Source organism: Danio rerio, chromosome 10 (genome assembly GCF_052040795.2).
Source record: "Danio rerio strain M-AB ecotype USA chromosome 10, GRCz13ab, whole genome shotgun sequence".
Lineage (NCBI taxonomy): Eukaryota > Metazoa > Chordata > Actinopteri > Cypriniformes > Danionidae > Danio > Danio rerio.
This window is the reverse complement of record NC_141030.1, coordinates 38,594,606-38,611,142: the sequence shown is the minus strand read 5'-3', so window position 1 is coordinate 38,611,142 and position 16,537 is coordinate 38,594,606. Positions and strand designations below refer to the sequence as shown.

Here is a 16,537-nt window from a genome sequence, read left to right as displayed (position 1 = left end):
GAGCTAGAGATCCACTGTCCAGCTGTTTTACTCTCAATTCCCCCTCCCTCTCCCTTTCAGTCCTATCATCTCTCTCTTTCTTGTTCCCCCGTCTCATTTCCATTGACGTCTTCTCGGTTTCTTTAGCGGCTGATTTATGTTTCAATTAAAGACGAAAAAGATGTCTCGCATAACTCACCAGAAAGGATGATAGCATCGTTCTGGCTTTAACTGCTGTAATTGGGATTTGATTATCTCCGTGATATCACTCAGCTCAGCGGCTCGGACTCATTGACAGGCTTCGAGTCTGTCGTCTTTTCCCATGATGCCGTGCTCAGTCGCTCATATCTGACAGAACTAATCAACATCTCGAGGCCTCTCATGTTAGCCGTCTTTGTGATGTTACTCTTCAGATGTGATGAACACTCGACGAGACCTTTAGCCATGGACACATCAGGGGCTCATATATTTATTACAAAAAGAGCTGTAATGATTTGTGAGTTAATGATTTAGGTTGGCGTGGTGCAATATATTGTTGTAGCATCGATATCCCAATGTGTGTATCCGCAATTGTCACATGGCAGGATTAGGATATTGCAGTTGAACAGGATCTACAGTTCAAACCTTACATGATTGGTTGAGTCATTGCAAACTTGAACCATGAATTGCTCAATGAGTTTATCATGTGCATGTGTTTAAACCCAGGCTCATTCTGAAAACGTACTCCTATGTACATTTTCGGAGTGCGCCAAATTAGGGTTGGGCCAATAGACAACACGATGCTGATCCGGTATCGCCGATCCTCTGCCCCGCCCCCGTTGCAAACCCGTACCCCCGGATCCCTCCTCGCTCTTCAGACTGGTTGCGTGCAGTCTATCCCACCCCCCCCCCCCCAACACACACACACACTCCCCATTTTTCACATGATCGTCAAACGTGTTTCACATTAGACATTGTAAGGAGCCAAATTTGTCGACATCGCCCAACCCAGGCCCGGATTGGCTAATCGGGAGAACCGGGAGACTTCCCGGTGGGCCGGTCCATTTTTTTGGCCACGAGGGCCGGTGTCCCTAGCTGTTTGCACTCTCAGCAGTTGCACTTTTTTTCATTTATTTATTTATTTGACCATAGCCTCACTCTTTTTATTCATTATTTTGCCGCAGCTCCGCTCTTTTTATTTTTTTTCTCGCAGCCTCGTAAACAAAATGCAGCCTGCAGATTATTAATGATATAACTATCATCATTCGACTCTAAACAGCGGCACCTTAGTGAATGTAAGAATTCGAATAATTAATATTGATTAATAATACACCTGCTCAATGAAAATCAGATGATTCACTACATTAATAAATCTGACCACAGCCATGTCACCCTGCAGCCCAAGACCGGTTACTCACTGAAGCTAAGCAGGGCTGAGCCTGGTCAGTACCTGTATGGGAGACCACTAGGGAACACTAGGTTGCTGTTGGAAGTGGTGTTAGTGAGGCCAGCAAGGGGCGCTCAACCTGTGGTCTGTGTGAGTCCTAATGCCCCAGTAAAAGTGAAGGGGACACTATACTGTCAGTGGGTGCCGTCCTTCGGATGAGACGTTAAACCGAGGTCCTGACTCTCTGTGGTCATTAAAAATCCCATGGCACTTCTCGTGAAAGAGCAGGGGTGTAACCCCGGTGTCCTGGCCAAAGTCCCTCTATCGGCCCTTACAATTATGGCCTCCTAATCATCCCTTTCCACCGAATTGGCTCTATCACTGTCTCTCCTCTCCACCAATAGCTGGTGTGTGGTGAGCGCACTGGCGCCGTTGTCCTGTGGCAGCCGTTGCATCATCCAAGTGGATGCTGCACACTGGTGGTGGTGTGGAGAGACCCCCCTCATGGTTGTGAAGCGCTTTGGGTGTATGGCCATACACATTAAATGTGCTATATAAATACACATTACATTACATTACATTACATAACTTGATCAGAAATCTTAAAAGGAGAGAAAAAGATTAAGCCATCAATAAAAGTCTTGCAGGTCATAGTGCAATATTTGTTAATCATTGCAGCTGCTTTACATTAACAGTGCCACTTTGGTCCAGTGGTCAGCATGTTAAATTATGACATGGCCGACCTGTGTTCGAACCTCATCTGAATTATTATTTTTTTTTTCATTTTTTATTGTTAAGACATATAATACTGTTAGGGTTGTTGAAAATTTGAAGTTCTAAAGCAGCTGTTTTCTTGAAAAAAGACGTGACGGTGTCATTAGAAACTGAATTGGAAATGACATTTTAATAGTCAGTTGTGAACTGAGATCGGCCGGTCTAAGGCTTGAAACTCCAGGGCTGAAAAGGAGTCTCACTCCGGCCCTGGCCCAACCGTACCCCAAATTCGCCCCAGGAGCTACGTTTTTTTGCTATTTTTGTTTTTGCAAATCCACCAGAGGCTTCTGTGTGTGCTTTTTGAGATCTAATTTCTCTCGTGAGTGCCATTCACGCCTGCTGTTCTCGAGTAAATATACCAGAGGCCGCTGTCGACTGACTGACCGATCAACCGATACCCACCCTCTTCCCTAAACCAAACTGATAATGTTTAAAAAAGCACCTATTGATCAGCGCCCACCCACTTCTGTAAACCCAACCAACAGAGTTTTGTTAAGCAATCCAGAAAAAGAAAAGCCCTCGCCTGATTTTTACTACTTTTCCAGATTTTACCACATTCTCACCATGTTATTTACTTGTTTACTTTATTTTTTGCCTTCTGTTTTTGTCTTACCTGAAACCAGTTCGCCGGACTGGAACCCTGTCATCATAGTCAACTCCTCCCTGCGTCTCAAGTCTGCCGACGTATGCTACAAGCCACTAGACAAACTGGTAACAGCGGGATCGCCATCCATACAGAGGTAAGCGGTCAGCTGGTAAGTGTGAAAAGGAATGGCATCATACTGCCCGTCGTGTTCATTTTAAAGACGAAATGCAGCCATACGTACTTTTGGCTACATAATTCGCAATCTCCAGAAATGTATATAGGGCTTCATTTTCAGAATGAGCCTATGTTGGTTTTTAAGGTACATGACTGTTTGAGCATTTCAAGCCACTTTAAATAATTAAGGTACAAGAAACAATGTGTGGGCACCTAGGTTACCCCTTTTTTCAGATTTAATACAAGTGTTTTGAGTATCCAGAATGTGTCTGTAAATTTTCGGCTCAAAACACCCATCAGATTTTTCATTATACCTTTCACAAGATTCTCTTTCATACATTTTTCCACCAGGGGGCTGTTTTGTCATACTGCGCCTTTAAGGCTAGTCCTCCTCGCCTACCGTGTCTACGTGCCTTTCTGCGTGGCTCCTCCCTCGGCTGCGTCAGACAACAGACAGACTTCAAGGAAGAAGATCTCACGCAGCATTGGTGAGAAATACTACAGTTAGAACTTTACCAATGAGTATTTGTTGTGGAGATGCATCGATGAGTTACACACAATGTCAATGTACAAAGTTCACGCGCGCACGTGTGTTTAGCTTTGCACTCTTTTTGCATGCATAAGTGACAGGATACAGCTTAGTCTCCACTGCTGTGTGGATATCTTTTATGTTAATGTACAAAATAAACCTGATTTAATGTCTACAAACTGGGATTGAAGCATCTTTATAATTGTTCTGACACGCGGCTGTGCTGATGAAGTAAAGCTGAAGTAAATCGCTGTACTTTATTACACACGTGCACTGTTTTAAAACATTTTTAACATGTGAAACTTACTCTTGATCACATTTGATGATGATTGATGATCCTAGCGAACTGAACAGACCTTTTCTTCCCGGTTGCTTTGCGCAAGTCTGTTCTTGTTGGTATGATTATACACGTGACTACCGGGACATGTTACTATGCGAGGCTGTCAATCAATTCGGTGGGCGGGGCGACCGCACTCTTACGTCAAGTTGCGGTCGGTCTGAATACTGCTCCAATTGCTCTACCGTTTTTATGTTGCCAAATTGGAAAAAAAGGACTGGGTCTGTTTATATCACCCCAATGTGACGGTCTGTACACTAGATCTACACATATGTCTGCTTGAAAAGTAGATTTTTCACCATAGATGCCCTTTAAGAAAGATTTTTTTTTAATGTGCATGTACAATGAAGATACACTATACAGTGTTATTTTACATTTGAGTGTTTATTTGTGCCTGGAACCTTCTAGAGTCCCGGATAACTATAAATTAGGATTTGTTTTGTTTGAATCTTTGCTCTAAATGAACACCCCTTCAAGTAAAGTGTCACCCATTTGTCCATTCTAATAAAATTTAAGGAAATTCTGAAGTAAATGCATATAAATGTTTAGATGTTTTATATAGATAGTTATTTACTTATATATTTTATTCATTTGTTTTATATTAACAGATTAAACTCAACAAAGTTAAACGAAACTAAACTAAATTATTGGGACTTCACTATAAACAAACATTTTTACAATTCCTTTTGTTTACGATGAAAATTAGGTTTTCATGGATTCTTCATTTAATCATTGATGCTAATGAAGAGCCTTAATTTTTCAATTCATTTCATCTTTATTTGTATAGCGCTTTTACAATGTAGATTGTCAAAGCAGCTTCACATAGAAGATTATAGTGCATTGAAACAGTGTCAGTTCAGTTTTCAGAGTTTACGTTCAGGTCAGTGGGGTTTAATATTCACAGCTGAGAGTCCAAACACTGAAGAGTAATTATTATTTAACTATTAAATAGATCTTTTTGTTAAAAATGAAAATATGCTGTTAGTTTAATCACCTTTAGACCACGATTTAAGTGATTTTTTTTTCTACAGAACGTAAAGGAAGATTTTTAGCTCTTTGGCGATTCAGTCAATGGTTACCATTCCTCTGAGAGTAAAAAATAAATAAATAAAAAGACGGCAAAATGAAATTAATACCTAAGGCTCCTGATAATACTTTGATATCTTTTGAAGTAAAATGATCAGTCTGTGACAGAAATTGAACATTTTTAACAACAATAATGTTCAATTTCTTGGATGGCCTGAGGGTGAGTACATTCCCTGCAAATTTACGTTTTCGCTTGCACTTTCCCTTTAAGCGTGTATGTCAGCCAGGTGTCATATTTGAACATATTCTTCAGGTTGTAGGGTCAGTTCTTACTTTATATATAAAAGATTGAGTGGCAAAAATGACAAGCTACTATGTCCACTTTTGATTTTGATACAGTTGAAGTCAAAATGATTAGCACCCTGTGAATTATTATTTATTTATTTTTTTTATATTTCCCAAAAGATGTTTAACAGCAAGGAAATTTTCACAGTATGTCTGATAATATTTTTTCTTCTGGAGAAAATCTTATTTGTATTATTTTGGCTTGAATAAAAACAGCTTTTCATTTTTTTAAAGCCATTTTAAGGTCAATATTATTATTAGCCCCTTCACACCATTTTTATATGGTCTAGACTCTACAGGACAAACATCGTTATACAGTGACTTGCCTAATTACCCTTACTTGCCTAATTAGTTAAGCCCTTAAAAAGCACTTCAAGTAGAATACTAATATCTTTAAAATATCTAGTAAAATATTATGTACTGTCATCATGACAAAAACAAGAAATCAGTTATTAAAAATGAGTTATTAAAACTATTATGTTTAGAAATGTGTTAAAAAAAATCTTTACGTTAGGCAGAAATTGGGGAAAAAATATACAGGGGGGCTAATAATTCTGCCTTCAACTATCAACAAATCATTTCACAAAATAGCTCAGTGTTGTCTGATCAGATCTCGTTGTTATCTCGCTAACTGAATTTGTATCACGTCTGTCTGTCCACAGAGAGTCTGGCGGGGACTGGCATATGGATGGAGCTTCAGATGCAAGCGGTGGGGCAGAGCTATGCATGTCAATAGGACAGAGGCGTCGCTCCTCCTGGGACGGTCTTATCTCTTCCGCTTGCTGCACTGAAGACACAGAGCACAGATAATAGATGGGTGCTAAGCAGAGCATGACTGTCTGCCACAGCTCCCTGTCGCTATCGGTTTGTATCTTCGATGGGAATTGTGTTTTGGTAATAACGAATTTTGCGTTCTTAGTCATTGATCTTCATTGATCCATTTTGATCTCTGTGTCTCTTAAAGGGACAGTTCATAAAAAAAAAAAAAAAAGAATGAAATATTGTCATCATTTATTTACCAGCTCGTTGTTTCAAACCTGTAAGAACTGATTTGTCTGCGCACAGAAGGTCATGGCGGTACAAAGTATTGATCTTCATTGGAAGTAAATTGCAAAAAATGTTGTGATGGTGAAAATGAGAAAACCACACGAGGAATGTACAAGCAGCTAGAGAACAAACAGAGGTAAGAAATAATATGTCATATACAGTTGAAAGCAGAATTCTTAGCCCCCCTGAATTATCAGCCCCCCTTTTTATTTTTATTTTTTCCCAATTTCTGTTCAACAGAGAGCAGATTTTTTTCAACACATTTCTGCATATTATAGTTTTATTAACTCATTTCTAATTACTGATTTATTTTATCTTTGTCATGATGACAGTACATAATATTTGACTAGATATTTTTCCAGACACTCCTACACAGCTTAAATTGACATTTAAAAACTTAACTAGGTTAATTAGGCTAACTAGGCTGGTTAGGGTAATTAGGCAAGTTATTGTGTAATGATGGTTTGTAAGGGGCTAATAATTTTGTCCCTAAATTTTTAAAAAAAAAAATTAATAACTGCTTTTATTCTAGCCGAAATAAAACAAATAAGACTTTCTCCAGAAGACAAATTATTATCAGACATATTGTGAAAAGTTCCTTGCTCTGTTAAACATCATTTGGGAAATATATATATATATATATATATATATATATATATATATATATATATATATATATATATATATATATATATATATATGTATATATATATATATATATATATATATATATATATATATATATATAATTCTGACTTCAACTGTACATATATATATAAAAAAATTATTCATACCCCTGGCAAATGTACTCTTTTTTTTTTTTCTTGGACCGGAAATGAAACAGGCTTCTCCTAAAAGATAATAAGATGATGTACAAAAGACATCATTGTGTGGGAAAACATTTCTCAGGTGACATTTGAACAAAAACTCAATCCTTTCTTTTATTTGTTCTTCTGCTTAGTTGCTTATTCATCAGGGGTTGCCACCACAGCAGAATGAACCGCCAACTAATCCGGCATATGTTTTACAAACCCATGCCCATTATTATTATTATTATTATTATTATTATTATTATTATTATTATTATTATTATTACTATTAGTAGTAGTAGTAGTAGTATTAGTAGTAATATTAAATATTTTGGCAACGCGGTGGCGCAGTAGTGCTGTCTCACAGCTCGAAGGTTGCTGGTTCGAGTCTCAGCTGGGTCAGTTGGCATTTCTGTGTGGGTTTCCCCCACAAGTCCAAAGGCGTGCTATAGCAAAGTCCCTTTAAAGCAAGTCATTCTTTGAAATGCCTCTCGGGCAGTATGCTTGGACATTCTATTTGAATGGGGAAACATCAAATTCTCCAAAAATACTTGCCAAGCTTGCGATTACATTTCATATTACGAACAACCAATAAAATTAAACGACTGTCTATTTAGTTTCATTTCTAAATGTTCGATTCACACAAAATCTGCAGAAGCTCACGTCTAGTCCAAGCCCCTGCTCCTGAGAATTGGCATTCTATATCGATCGCTGATTGGCTTCTGTACTAGAAGGCGGGCTTTATTCACCATATAGCGATCGCTGATTGGCTCCTGTACTTTTACATTTGGCAAGATTTTACAATAATAATAGATTTAGTTTACTGTAAATGATCATTTTCTGATAGTTTCAAGCATTGTGAGTTCATTTCGAGTGAGTACATTTCAAGTCAAGTCAGAATAAAAAATTGACTTTCTTTTTTCACCATTCACCAGAGTATTCGCTTGCTTCATCAATGTGCAAGGATGCCAGTTAGAGGGCATTTTCTGCCTGTAGACATACAATATATTGGCGGCGTTCCACTGTCAGCTCAGATGCCCACCGGGGACCGCTAGTACCCGTCCTCCGTCCCACTGTGTCTGATCCTGTCCTTTGGGTCTTTATAATTGCTCGAGCTAATGCCGGCGCTCAGGCTCATGAGTGAATGCTGCTGGATTTTGATAAGAACAGCGCCTTGGCTGATTTTCCCTCTAATCCATAAAACTGTAAATAATCTGAGGTTTCTTGTTCCCCCGATGCGTGTCATTCTACATCTGAATTTAGTTCTTTTTAGTGATAGATTTCGCTTGGAGAGTCAGAGAAACACACAGATTTATTTCTTAATACTCATGGAGACATTGTCTATATATAGCCTCTTTATTCATCAAGGGTCGCCACAGTGGAATGAACCATCAACTTATCTAGCACCAGTGGATGCCTTTGAAGCTGCAACCCAGTACTGGGAATAATCCATACACACTCATTCACACAGATGAGGCCAATTTTTTAGCCAACCAGGGGAGAACATGCAAACTCCACACAAAAGTGCTAACTGACCCAGCCGGGACTCAAACCAATGACTTCTTGCTGTGAGGCGGCAGTGCTAACCACTGAGCGTCTTTGAGATGCATTATAGGACTTGATTTTTCTTTCAACAGCATTTGAAACTGGAAAAAGTTACTTTTATTAATATTTTTAATTATTTGTTATGATCTAGTGTCTTGGCTTGATGTTGTAAATTATGGTACAAACCTGGTGAACTTTTTCTTTCACGTTACAGACTTAATCATATATATTTATATATATATATATATATATATATATATATATATATATATATATAATATATTTATTTATTTATTTATTTATTTATAATTATTTATTTATAATTATTTATTATACTATATATTGTGTGTATGATGCGGTGGTGCAGAAGGTAGTACTGTCGCCTCACAGCAAAAAGGTCGCTGGTTCGAGCCTTGGCTGGGTCAGTTGGCGTTTCTGTGTGGAGTTTGCATGTTCTCCCCGCGTTCGCGTGAGTTTCCTCTGGGTGCTCCGGTTTCCCGCACAGTCCAAAGACATGCGGTACAGGTGAATTTGGTAGGCACTTTGATAAACTTCACAATTGAATTTTCAACATCAAAAGTTGACAGAGCAGAGATTTAAGCCCCGATGTAATTCACAACTGTAAATAATCAGAAAACACCTGGGACAAACAAATAACAAAATAGGGACATTTTTATGGACATATTTGTTTACATTCAAATATATATATTTTTTTCTGACTACTTGTATTAACAAAACTGAAGGATGACAAAAAAACTATTGTGGTTATTATTACATTGTAAAACCCAACAGTAGACTTTATCAAATGAAATGAGAGTAGTTAACCCAAACTGAGTGAAAGTTAATTCTACTAAGAATTTTAAAACTCAGTGTTGAAGATAATCAGTGAATTAAATACCTCATTACTTCAACTTAAATGGAGTAAGTTCACAGTACTCATTGGGATAATATTTTTAAACTTAAATGGTTTGTTGCAATTGGTTTACTTATATGATTTAAGTTACCTTAAATATACTTTACAGTGTAATAATTTGTCAACTTTTTAGCATTTAATTCATTCAACAGGTTATTGACTGAGTTTATTTAAAATGATAGGTTCTGTAGGTTGTTTTGGTTGAAATCAGTTGCTCAAATAATAAATAGGAAAACAAATGATATTTTTATCCTTATTTATTGGTAATCCCTTCAAAAAACATCTGATCTCTAGCTCACGCGGTGTAGGTAGTGCTGTCGCCTCACATCAAGAAGGTCGCTGGTTTGAGCTTCGGCTGGGTCAGTTGGTGTTTCTGTGTGGAGTTTGCATGTTCTCCCTGCGTTCGCATGGGTTTCCTCCGGGTGCTCCCGTTTCCCCCACAGGCCAAAGACATGCGGTACAGGTGAATTGGGTATGCTAAATTGTCCGTAGTGTATGAGTTTGAATGAGTGTGTATGGATGTTTCACAGAAATGGGTTGCAGCTGGAAGGGCATCCGCAGCTTAAAATATATGCTGGATAAGTTGGCGGTTCATTCCGCTGTGGCGATCCCGGATTAATAAAGGGACTACAGGGTCAACAGTCCTGAGTGCTTTCAGTCTCGAGTGTGAACTTCCTATTCAACTCAGCTTTAGATGCGCTTAATTCCCATTTCACACCAGAAGGCCTAATGTTAACGCACAGCATTCACTGACAAGGCCGTCTGAAGCGTTTTTGATCAGACTGTGTGTTAACATGAGGACTAAAGGGTCATGCTGATAATGAATCTCCATCTCACCCTCAGTCTGCTCTTCTGCTTTTGACAAGAATGTCACGTTTGAAGGAGCGTCGTGACTGAAAACGGCACATGCCAGTCAGGATTATCCTCTAGGCATTATGGGAAGGTTTACACAGCGGAGCATGTCAGAGAAACAGTCCATGGAGTGCAGCTCTCTCTTTCTGTATTTCCCTTTTCTCCCGCTTGAGATGATGCTCTCTGCATAGTAATCTGAGTCTCAGGGGTCTCCGTTTTTCTTCTGACAGCTCAGACTGAATCGCCTACGAGTGGACTAGAAACTTTACATCCTGTTATACAGAAAGGTGTGTTCAGGAACTGAATATTTGTAAACCGAGAACATTTATTCACTATTTAAACATTCTGAAGTGGTTATAAAACCCCCTGTTGTACATAAAAGAAGGTATTTTGAAGAAAGCTGAAACCTGTCATCATTGACATGCACAGTAGGAAAAAACAAATGCTATGGAAGGCAATGGTTACCGCTTTTCATTTGTGTTCCACATAAAAAAGAAACTCATAAAGGTTTGGAAGCACTTGGGGGTGGGTAAATAATGAATACATCTTAATTTTAGTGTGAACTATCCCTTTAAGACAGTGGTTCCCAAGGTGGGGGTCGGGATAGGGTTTAGGTAAAGCCAATTGCCAATTATAGAGGAGAGGGGGGGGGTAAAATCACTTTCTGGCCTTTAGATATTTGGCATGGAGATAATATATTTATATTGCGATCATGATTTTCAAATGTATTATATCGCTTTTTAAGGTTTATTATTACCATTTGTGGAACAGTTTGATATATCACTTGGACCCGGATGCCGCTTCGTGTGACGTCACAAGCGGAACTGCATATAACGTTCAAAAGTACAATGTGTAGATGTACTGTAAGTACTTTTAAGTTTCGAATTTATTATAAAATATTATTTCTTAACTATAAAGCTTTAAATAATCAAGCTCCTGTTTATCTTTTTTTAATTATTTTTTCTGGGTTTTCAACTTTATTGGATAGGACAGTAGAACTTTAACAGGAAAGCATGGGGAGCAGAGAAAAGGGAAGGATCAGCATAGGACCCCAAGGCAGGGATCGAACTCGGATCGCCGTGAGCACCGGAGGGCATGCATCGACGCACTAACCACTGGCGCCGATTGTGTGACCCCGTTTATCTAACCAAAATTCTGTCTCGCTACAATCCAACCCGCTCTTTAAGATCTCAAAACTCAGGGCTTCTTGTAGTACCTAGAATAGCAAAGTCGAGTAAAGGAGGTCGAGCCTTCTCATATATGGCTCCTAAACTCTGGAATAGCCTACCTGATAATGTCTGAGGCTCAGACACACCCTCGCAGTTCAAAACTAGATTAAAATTTTTTTAGTAAAGTATACACTCAATGCTTCACATAGTGGTATGATGCATGAATGTGCTCCATGCAGATTTTTGCATCTCGTTTATATACACTATGAACAGCAGCTACACTAATTATTCTCTTTATTCTCTATTTCCACCTGGGGATACTCGTCCCGAGGCCCCCAGAGATTTTGCAGCGCCACTGATGTGATCCAAGACCTGTGAAGAGATGATCCCAGGGTTTCCATAATCCCGGACCAGGCTGTATCCGGAGCGGTTTCTCTCGAGGTTTTTTATCCTTCACTTTCGCCAGTTATTGAATTTTTTTCCTCACCGCTGTCGCCACTGGCTTGCATGGTTCGGGACTTGTAGAGCTGCGCATCTATGGATTTGCTTTTCAGTGTTTGAACTCTCAGCAGTGAATATTTAACCACACTAAACTGAACTTAAACTCTGAAAACCGGACTGACACTGTTTCAATTTACTATAATCTTCTACGTGAAGGTGTTTTGACACAATCTACATTGTAAAAGTCCTATAAAAATAAAGAGGAATTGAATTGAATTTTAAAGATGGGTGTATTAACACAATAAGTTAATGAAATATGGTAGTTTACCTTTAAAATGTAGAAATTTATTTGACAAATTTTACCATGTTTTTACTGGTCAAACTTTGGCAACCACAGCTGCCAGTTTTTACTGTAATTTGACAGATTTTTTTACAGGGTGTAAGTGTTCTGTAAAACATTTTGAGATTGTAAACGCTGATGTGGTCGAGTCATGTGAAAATCTTCTCATTGTTACCAGTTTTGATTTTGACACAAACCCGCAGCATTTGGTGTAGTCTTGCGGGTATCAGAGCAGAAATGAAAGCTGCCGTACTCTACATTGCCTCCTTTTATGTTCTTATGTAAATCGGGCAAGCTTATTTTGCAATATGAGATCAAAAGATCAGAAAAGGCCCATTCATATACAGTACACGTACACCCAACCATAGACCCTCTTCTCAAAGGCTTTACAAAAGCTGATAGAATGTGTTTTCATGAAACTGTTTGAATGCGTATTAATGTGCACCATAAAAATGCTGGGTTGTCATAACCCAATGTTGGGTCAAAAACCAGTGTTATTTAACCCCAGTGTTGGGTTTGCCCATATTTGACCCATTGTTGGGTCACAAAAACTCAACGCTTTAGTGTAAGATCTGTCTTTTGCCTCAATTATTAACATTCATGACCAAAGAAATGTATGATTCATACATTAATTTTCTTTTTGGCTTAGCAATCGATTATAAAACTTAATTTTTAATTAAATTGAGCTTTTCTTAGAGAAACTACAGATCAACAATACAATCAGTTGATATTTTTAGGTTTGAATTAAAGTTTTAAAACATTTTCTAAGGTTTAATTGTTTAAAATGGTCTGAGTATACTATTTTAGTGTTTCAACTTCAATTTTTTTTCCCAGTGCTGGGTTGCAGCTGGAAGGGCATCAGCTGTGTAAAACATATGCTGGATAAGTTGGTGGTTCATTGCGCTGTGGCAACCCCTGATAAATAAAGGGACTAAGCCAAAGAAAAATGAATGAATGAACTTCCAAATTTTTGTTTCATTCTTTGTTACTCGCATCTGCTTGGTAATTAATTGTACAATTTTGTTGATTTTTTTTATCTCCTAGAAGTTGTAGGTACTACATAAATGCATATTTAATCACTGTCTTGTCTCTTTTCACTACAGTTATGCAGTTAACTTTTACCAGAGCAACTCGAGTCATGCCAGCTGAGCTTCAGGAAAGTGTGAAACTCCATCAGACTGTTGGCAGCACACAGCCCTCAGCTATAAACTGGCAACGACACAGCACAGCAAATACGAGGGAAAACTGGAAATTTATGGCCGTACCTGAGCTGCCGCTGCTGCTGGATTGTCGGCTGCAGTGCATCACGATAATAGAATGGCAAGCATCCAATTCAATCTAGCTCTCAGGCACCTCAAATGTACATTCATATACAGTTGAAGTCAGAATTGTTAGCCCTCCTGAATTATTAAATAATTTATTTATTTTATCTTTGACGTGATGACGGTACATAATATTTTACTAGATAATTTTCAAGATACTAGTATTTAGCTTAAAGTGACATTTAAAATCTTAATTAGGCAGGTTAGGGTAATTAGGCAAGTCACTGTATAAAGATAGTTTGTTCTGTAATCGACTGAAAAAATATTGCTTAAGCGGTTAAAAATTTTGGCAAATTTTGAAAAATTAAAAACTGCTTTTATTCTAGCCGAAATAAAACAACTAAGAACTAAGTTCGCTGTACCCAAATGGCCTCCAATCACCAGACCTCAACCCAACAGAGCACATTTGGGATGTGGTGGCACGAGAGATTCGCATTGTGCAGCTGACAAATCTTCAGCAACTGCGTGATGCTATCATGTCAATATGGACCAAAATCTCTGAGGAATATTTCAAGTACCTTGTTGAATCTATGAACGATTAAGGGAGATCTGAATACAAAAGGGAGTCCAATCCGATACTAGTAAGGTGTACCTAATAAAGTGGCCAGTGAGCGTACGTCATCCAATCAGAATCAAGCATTGAACATCTCCTTTTTTATAAAATACATTTAAAGAACTATTAGTCAGATTGCAGTTACATTTATTGATTGCATAATGTGAATTATTGTTGTGAAAAACAATATCTTAGTAGCACTAATTATAGATTCAGTGTGAAACAAACAAACATTTGAAACCTAAACTGGAATACTTCAGTAGAGTACTGTCATTTTCATGTTTAATAATGTTTATTTGTGTAATTCAGGAAGCAGTTGACTCCATTATAAGACTCCGCTTTTAAGTTTATCTTTAAAACTTTGCTAACCGTTTACATTCACAAACAGCTCAACAATAAAGGCAAAGCACAGCAGGGGCCCTTCAAATCTGCGCTAAATTGTGTTTGTTGTTGTGAATGCTTCTTTCCATGTGATCCTGAGCTGTTTGTGTATGACATATTGAATTCTGGCCTGCTGTATTTTATTGTAATGAGAACTTTAATTGGATTTACAGCGGCTTTGTAGTCTGACACCTGCAGAGAATCTCATTTCTCAAGAAGTCCCCGGTCAAGGCCCATGCTGTAAGATATTCAATTCGGAGCGCGCTTTGCTGGAGTCAGACTTAAATTAGAGCCCACGCTGGTGCAAATATCCCCAGTATCTAGAAATGCAAACATGTATTGCAACTAGTATTTCTTGTGAATCATGGCTGTTGACAAGACTGTGTCCTGCTGTGTGACACACTGCTTTTCTTCCTCCAATTTTTCTTAGTTCTTATAATTAATATTCAGGCATTATGCTTTACCTAAATGTACATTATACTCAAAAATCCATTGTTTGCACTGCAGGTTTCATATGAATTGCAAAACAGGGCGATTAAATATAGCGATTTAAAACAGTTATCCAAAATGTATTTATTTTATAAACTCATTTAACTTCGGCCTAGTCTCTTATTTATCAGAGGTTGCCACAGCGGGATGAACTGCCAACTATTCCATCATATGTTTTACACAGCAGGCGCCTTTCCAGCGGCAACACAGTACTGGGAAACACCAATACACACTTAGATTTGCACACACACTCATACACTACGGCCAATTTAGTTTATTCAATTCACTATAGGTGTAGATATAGGTGGGGTGCAGCTGGAAGGGTATCCGCTGTGTAAAACATATGCTGGATAAGTTGGCAGTTCATTCCGCTGTGGTAGCATCCTGATAAATAAAGGGACTAAGCTAAAGGAAAATTAATGAATGAATAATGTTTTCACATACATTGGAAACATTCTCAAAAATGATCCCTGTCCACACAGGTTTATTATTCATGCCAGGTCTGTAGATGGCGCTGTGACTTTGTAGGGAAACACCATGGGCCCTATCATACACCCGGCGCAATGTGATGCAAGGCACAACGCAATTGTTTTTTGTTTGTTTAGCTTGGTGCAAGAGTCGTATTGACGTTTTGCACCACGCTGTTTAAATAGCAAATGCATTTGCGCTCATATGTGCGCCCATAGGCGTTCTGGTCTAAAAAGGTTGTTTAATAGACCAGAACAAAGCTGGTCTATTGTCCAGTGCAGAGCGCGTTAGTTGTGCGCCTTGCTTACACACTGCTTAATACACACAAGATGTAGAGCAATACACAAATATCCTTACATATGAAAAAGAATTAAAATATTAAGGATATAATAAGGATATAAATATGAAAGATTAAAATATTACAAAACATATTATTTTCTAGCCTACATAAATATAAAAACCAAACTTTCATGCCTTCTTCATCTCAGTTTTTTTTCAGTTTATTCGTGACAATTTGCTTTTGTATCATGTTATTATTATCAGTATTATTTATTATATGCATATTTTTATTTGTTTTATTAAAAACAAGCTTAGATTTGCCCACCTGTTAGGTTTCACACCATATGGGGCACAGCATGTGTATTGAGGTGGATTTTGTGCTCTTTGGAGTGTGAAGTTAATCTATATATTCAGGTTATATGTGTATAATCTGTTTGTAGACTTGCATACCATTAAAAAAATTAAAGTGTTATGTAGAGTGAGTAAGGGGAAATGGCCTGAGGAAACAACTAAGGGTCATAAAAAAAGGATGAAAAGAGAGTGGTAAAAAAGCCTGAGGTGTCTCAGGAAACAGATGTCAGAGGTGGAATTTGGGGTCAGGGGTTAAACTAGGAGGGATCTTGTGTAATATATGGAGAACAAAGGAAAACAATTGTTGTCAAAGTGTATTTAAAGAGGCCAGCACATTAGTGAGGCAGAATTTTTCAGACAGAGATGTTACTGGGGGTCTCCTGAAAGTTCTCCTTTGTTGTCGACAATAAAGTATATTCTTCTGATATTCATAACCTCCAGACTGAGTTTGATTTAGTAAGA

General features: G+C 38.1%; 1 protein-coding gene across 1 annotated transcript; it reads left to right on the top strand.

The window, feature by feature from the left end:
• The first annotated feature begins 304 nt into the window (after window positions 1-304).
• Window positions 305-12,168, top strand: LOC103911767 (uncharacterized). Its single transcript, XM_087271552.1, has 7 exons — window positions 305-309; window positions 2,743-2,859; window positions 3,231-3,367; window positions 5,779-5,980; window positions 6,139-6,299; window positions 10,513-11,293; window positions 11,375-12,168. Exons 1-4 carry the CDS (start codon window positions 305-307, stop codon window positions 5,850-5,852), a joined length of 333 nt encoding a protein of 110 aa, XP_087127678.1. The 3' UTR covers window positions 5,853-5,980; window positions 6,139-6,299; window positions 10,513-11,293; window positions 11,375-12,168.
• The last annotated feature ends 4,369 nt before the right edge of the window (window positions 12,169-16,537 follow it).

Excerpts from the sequence above, each read along its gene's own strand:
- LOC103911767 (XM_087271552.1), top strand. Across the intron at positions 2,860-3,230 it reads GGATCGCCATCCATACAGAG|GGGGCTGTTTTGTCATACTG; the intron begins GTAAGCGGTCAG and ends TTTTTCCACCAG. Across the intron at positions 3,368-5,778 it reads GAAGATCTCACGCAGCATTG|AGAGTCTGGCGGGGACTGGC; the intron begins GTGAGAAATACT and ends GTCTGTCCACAG.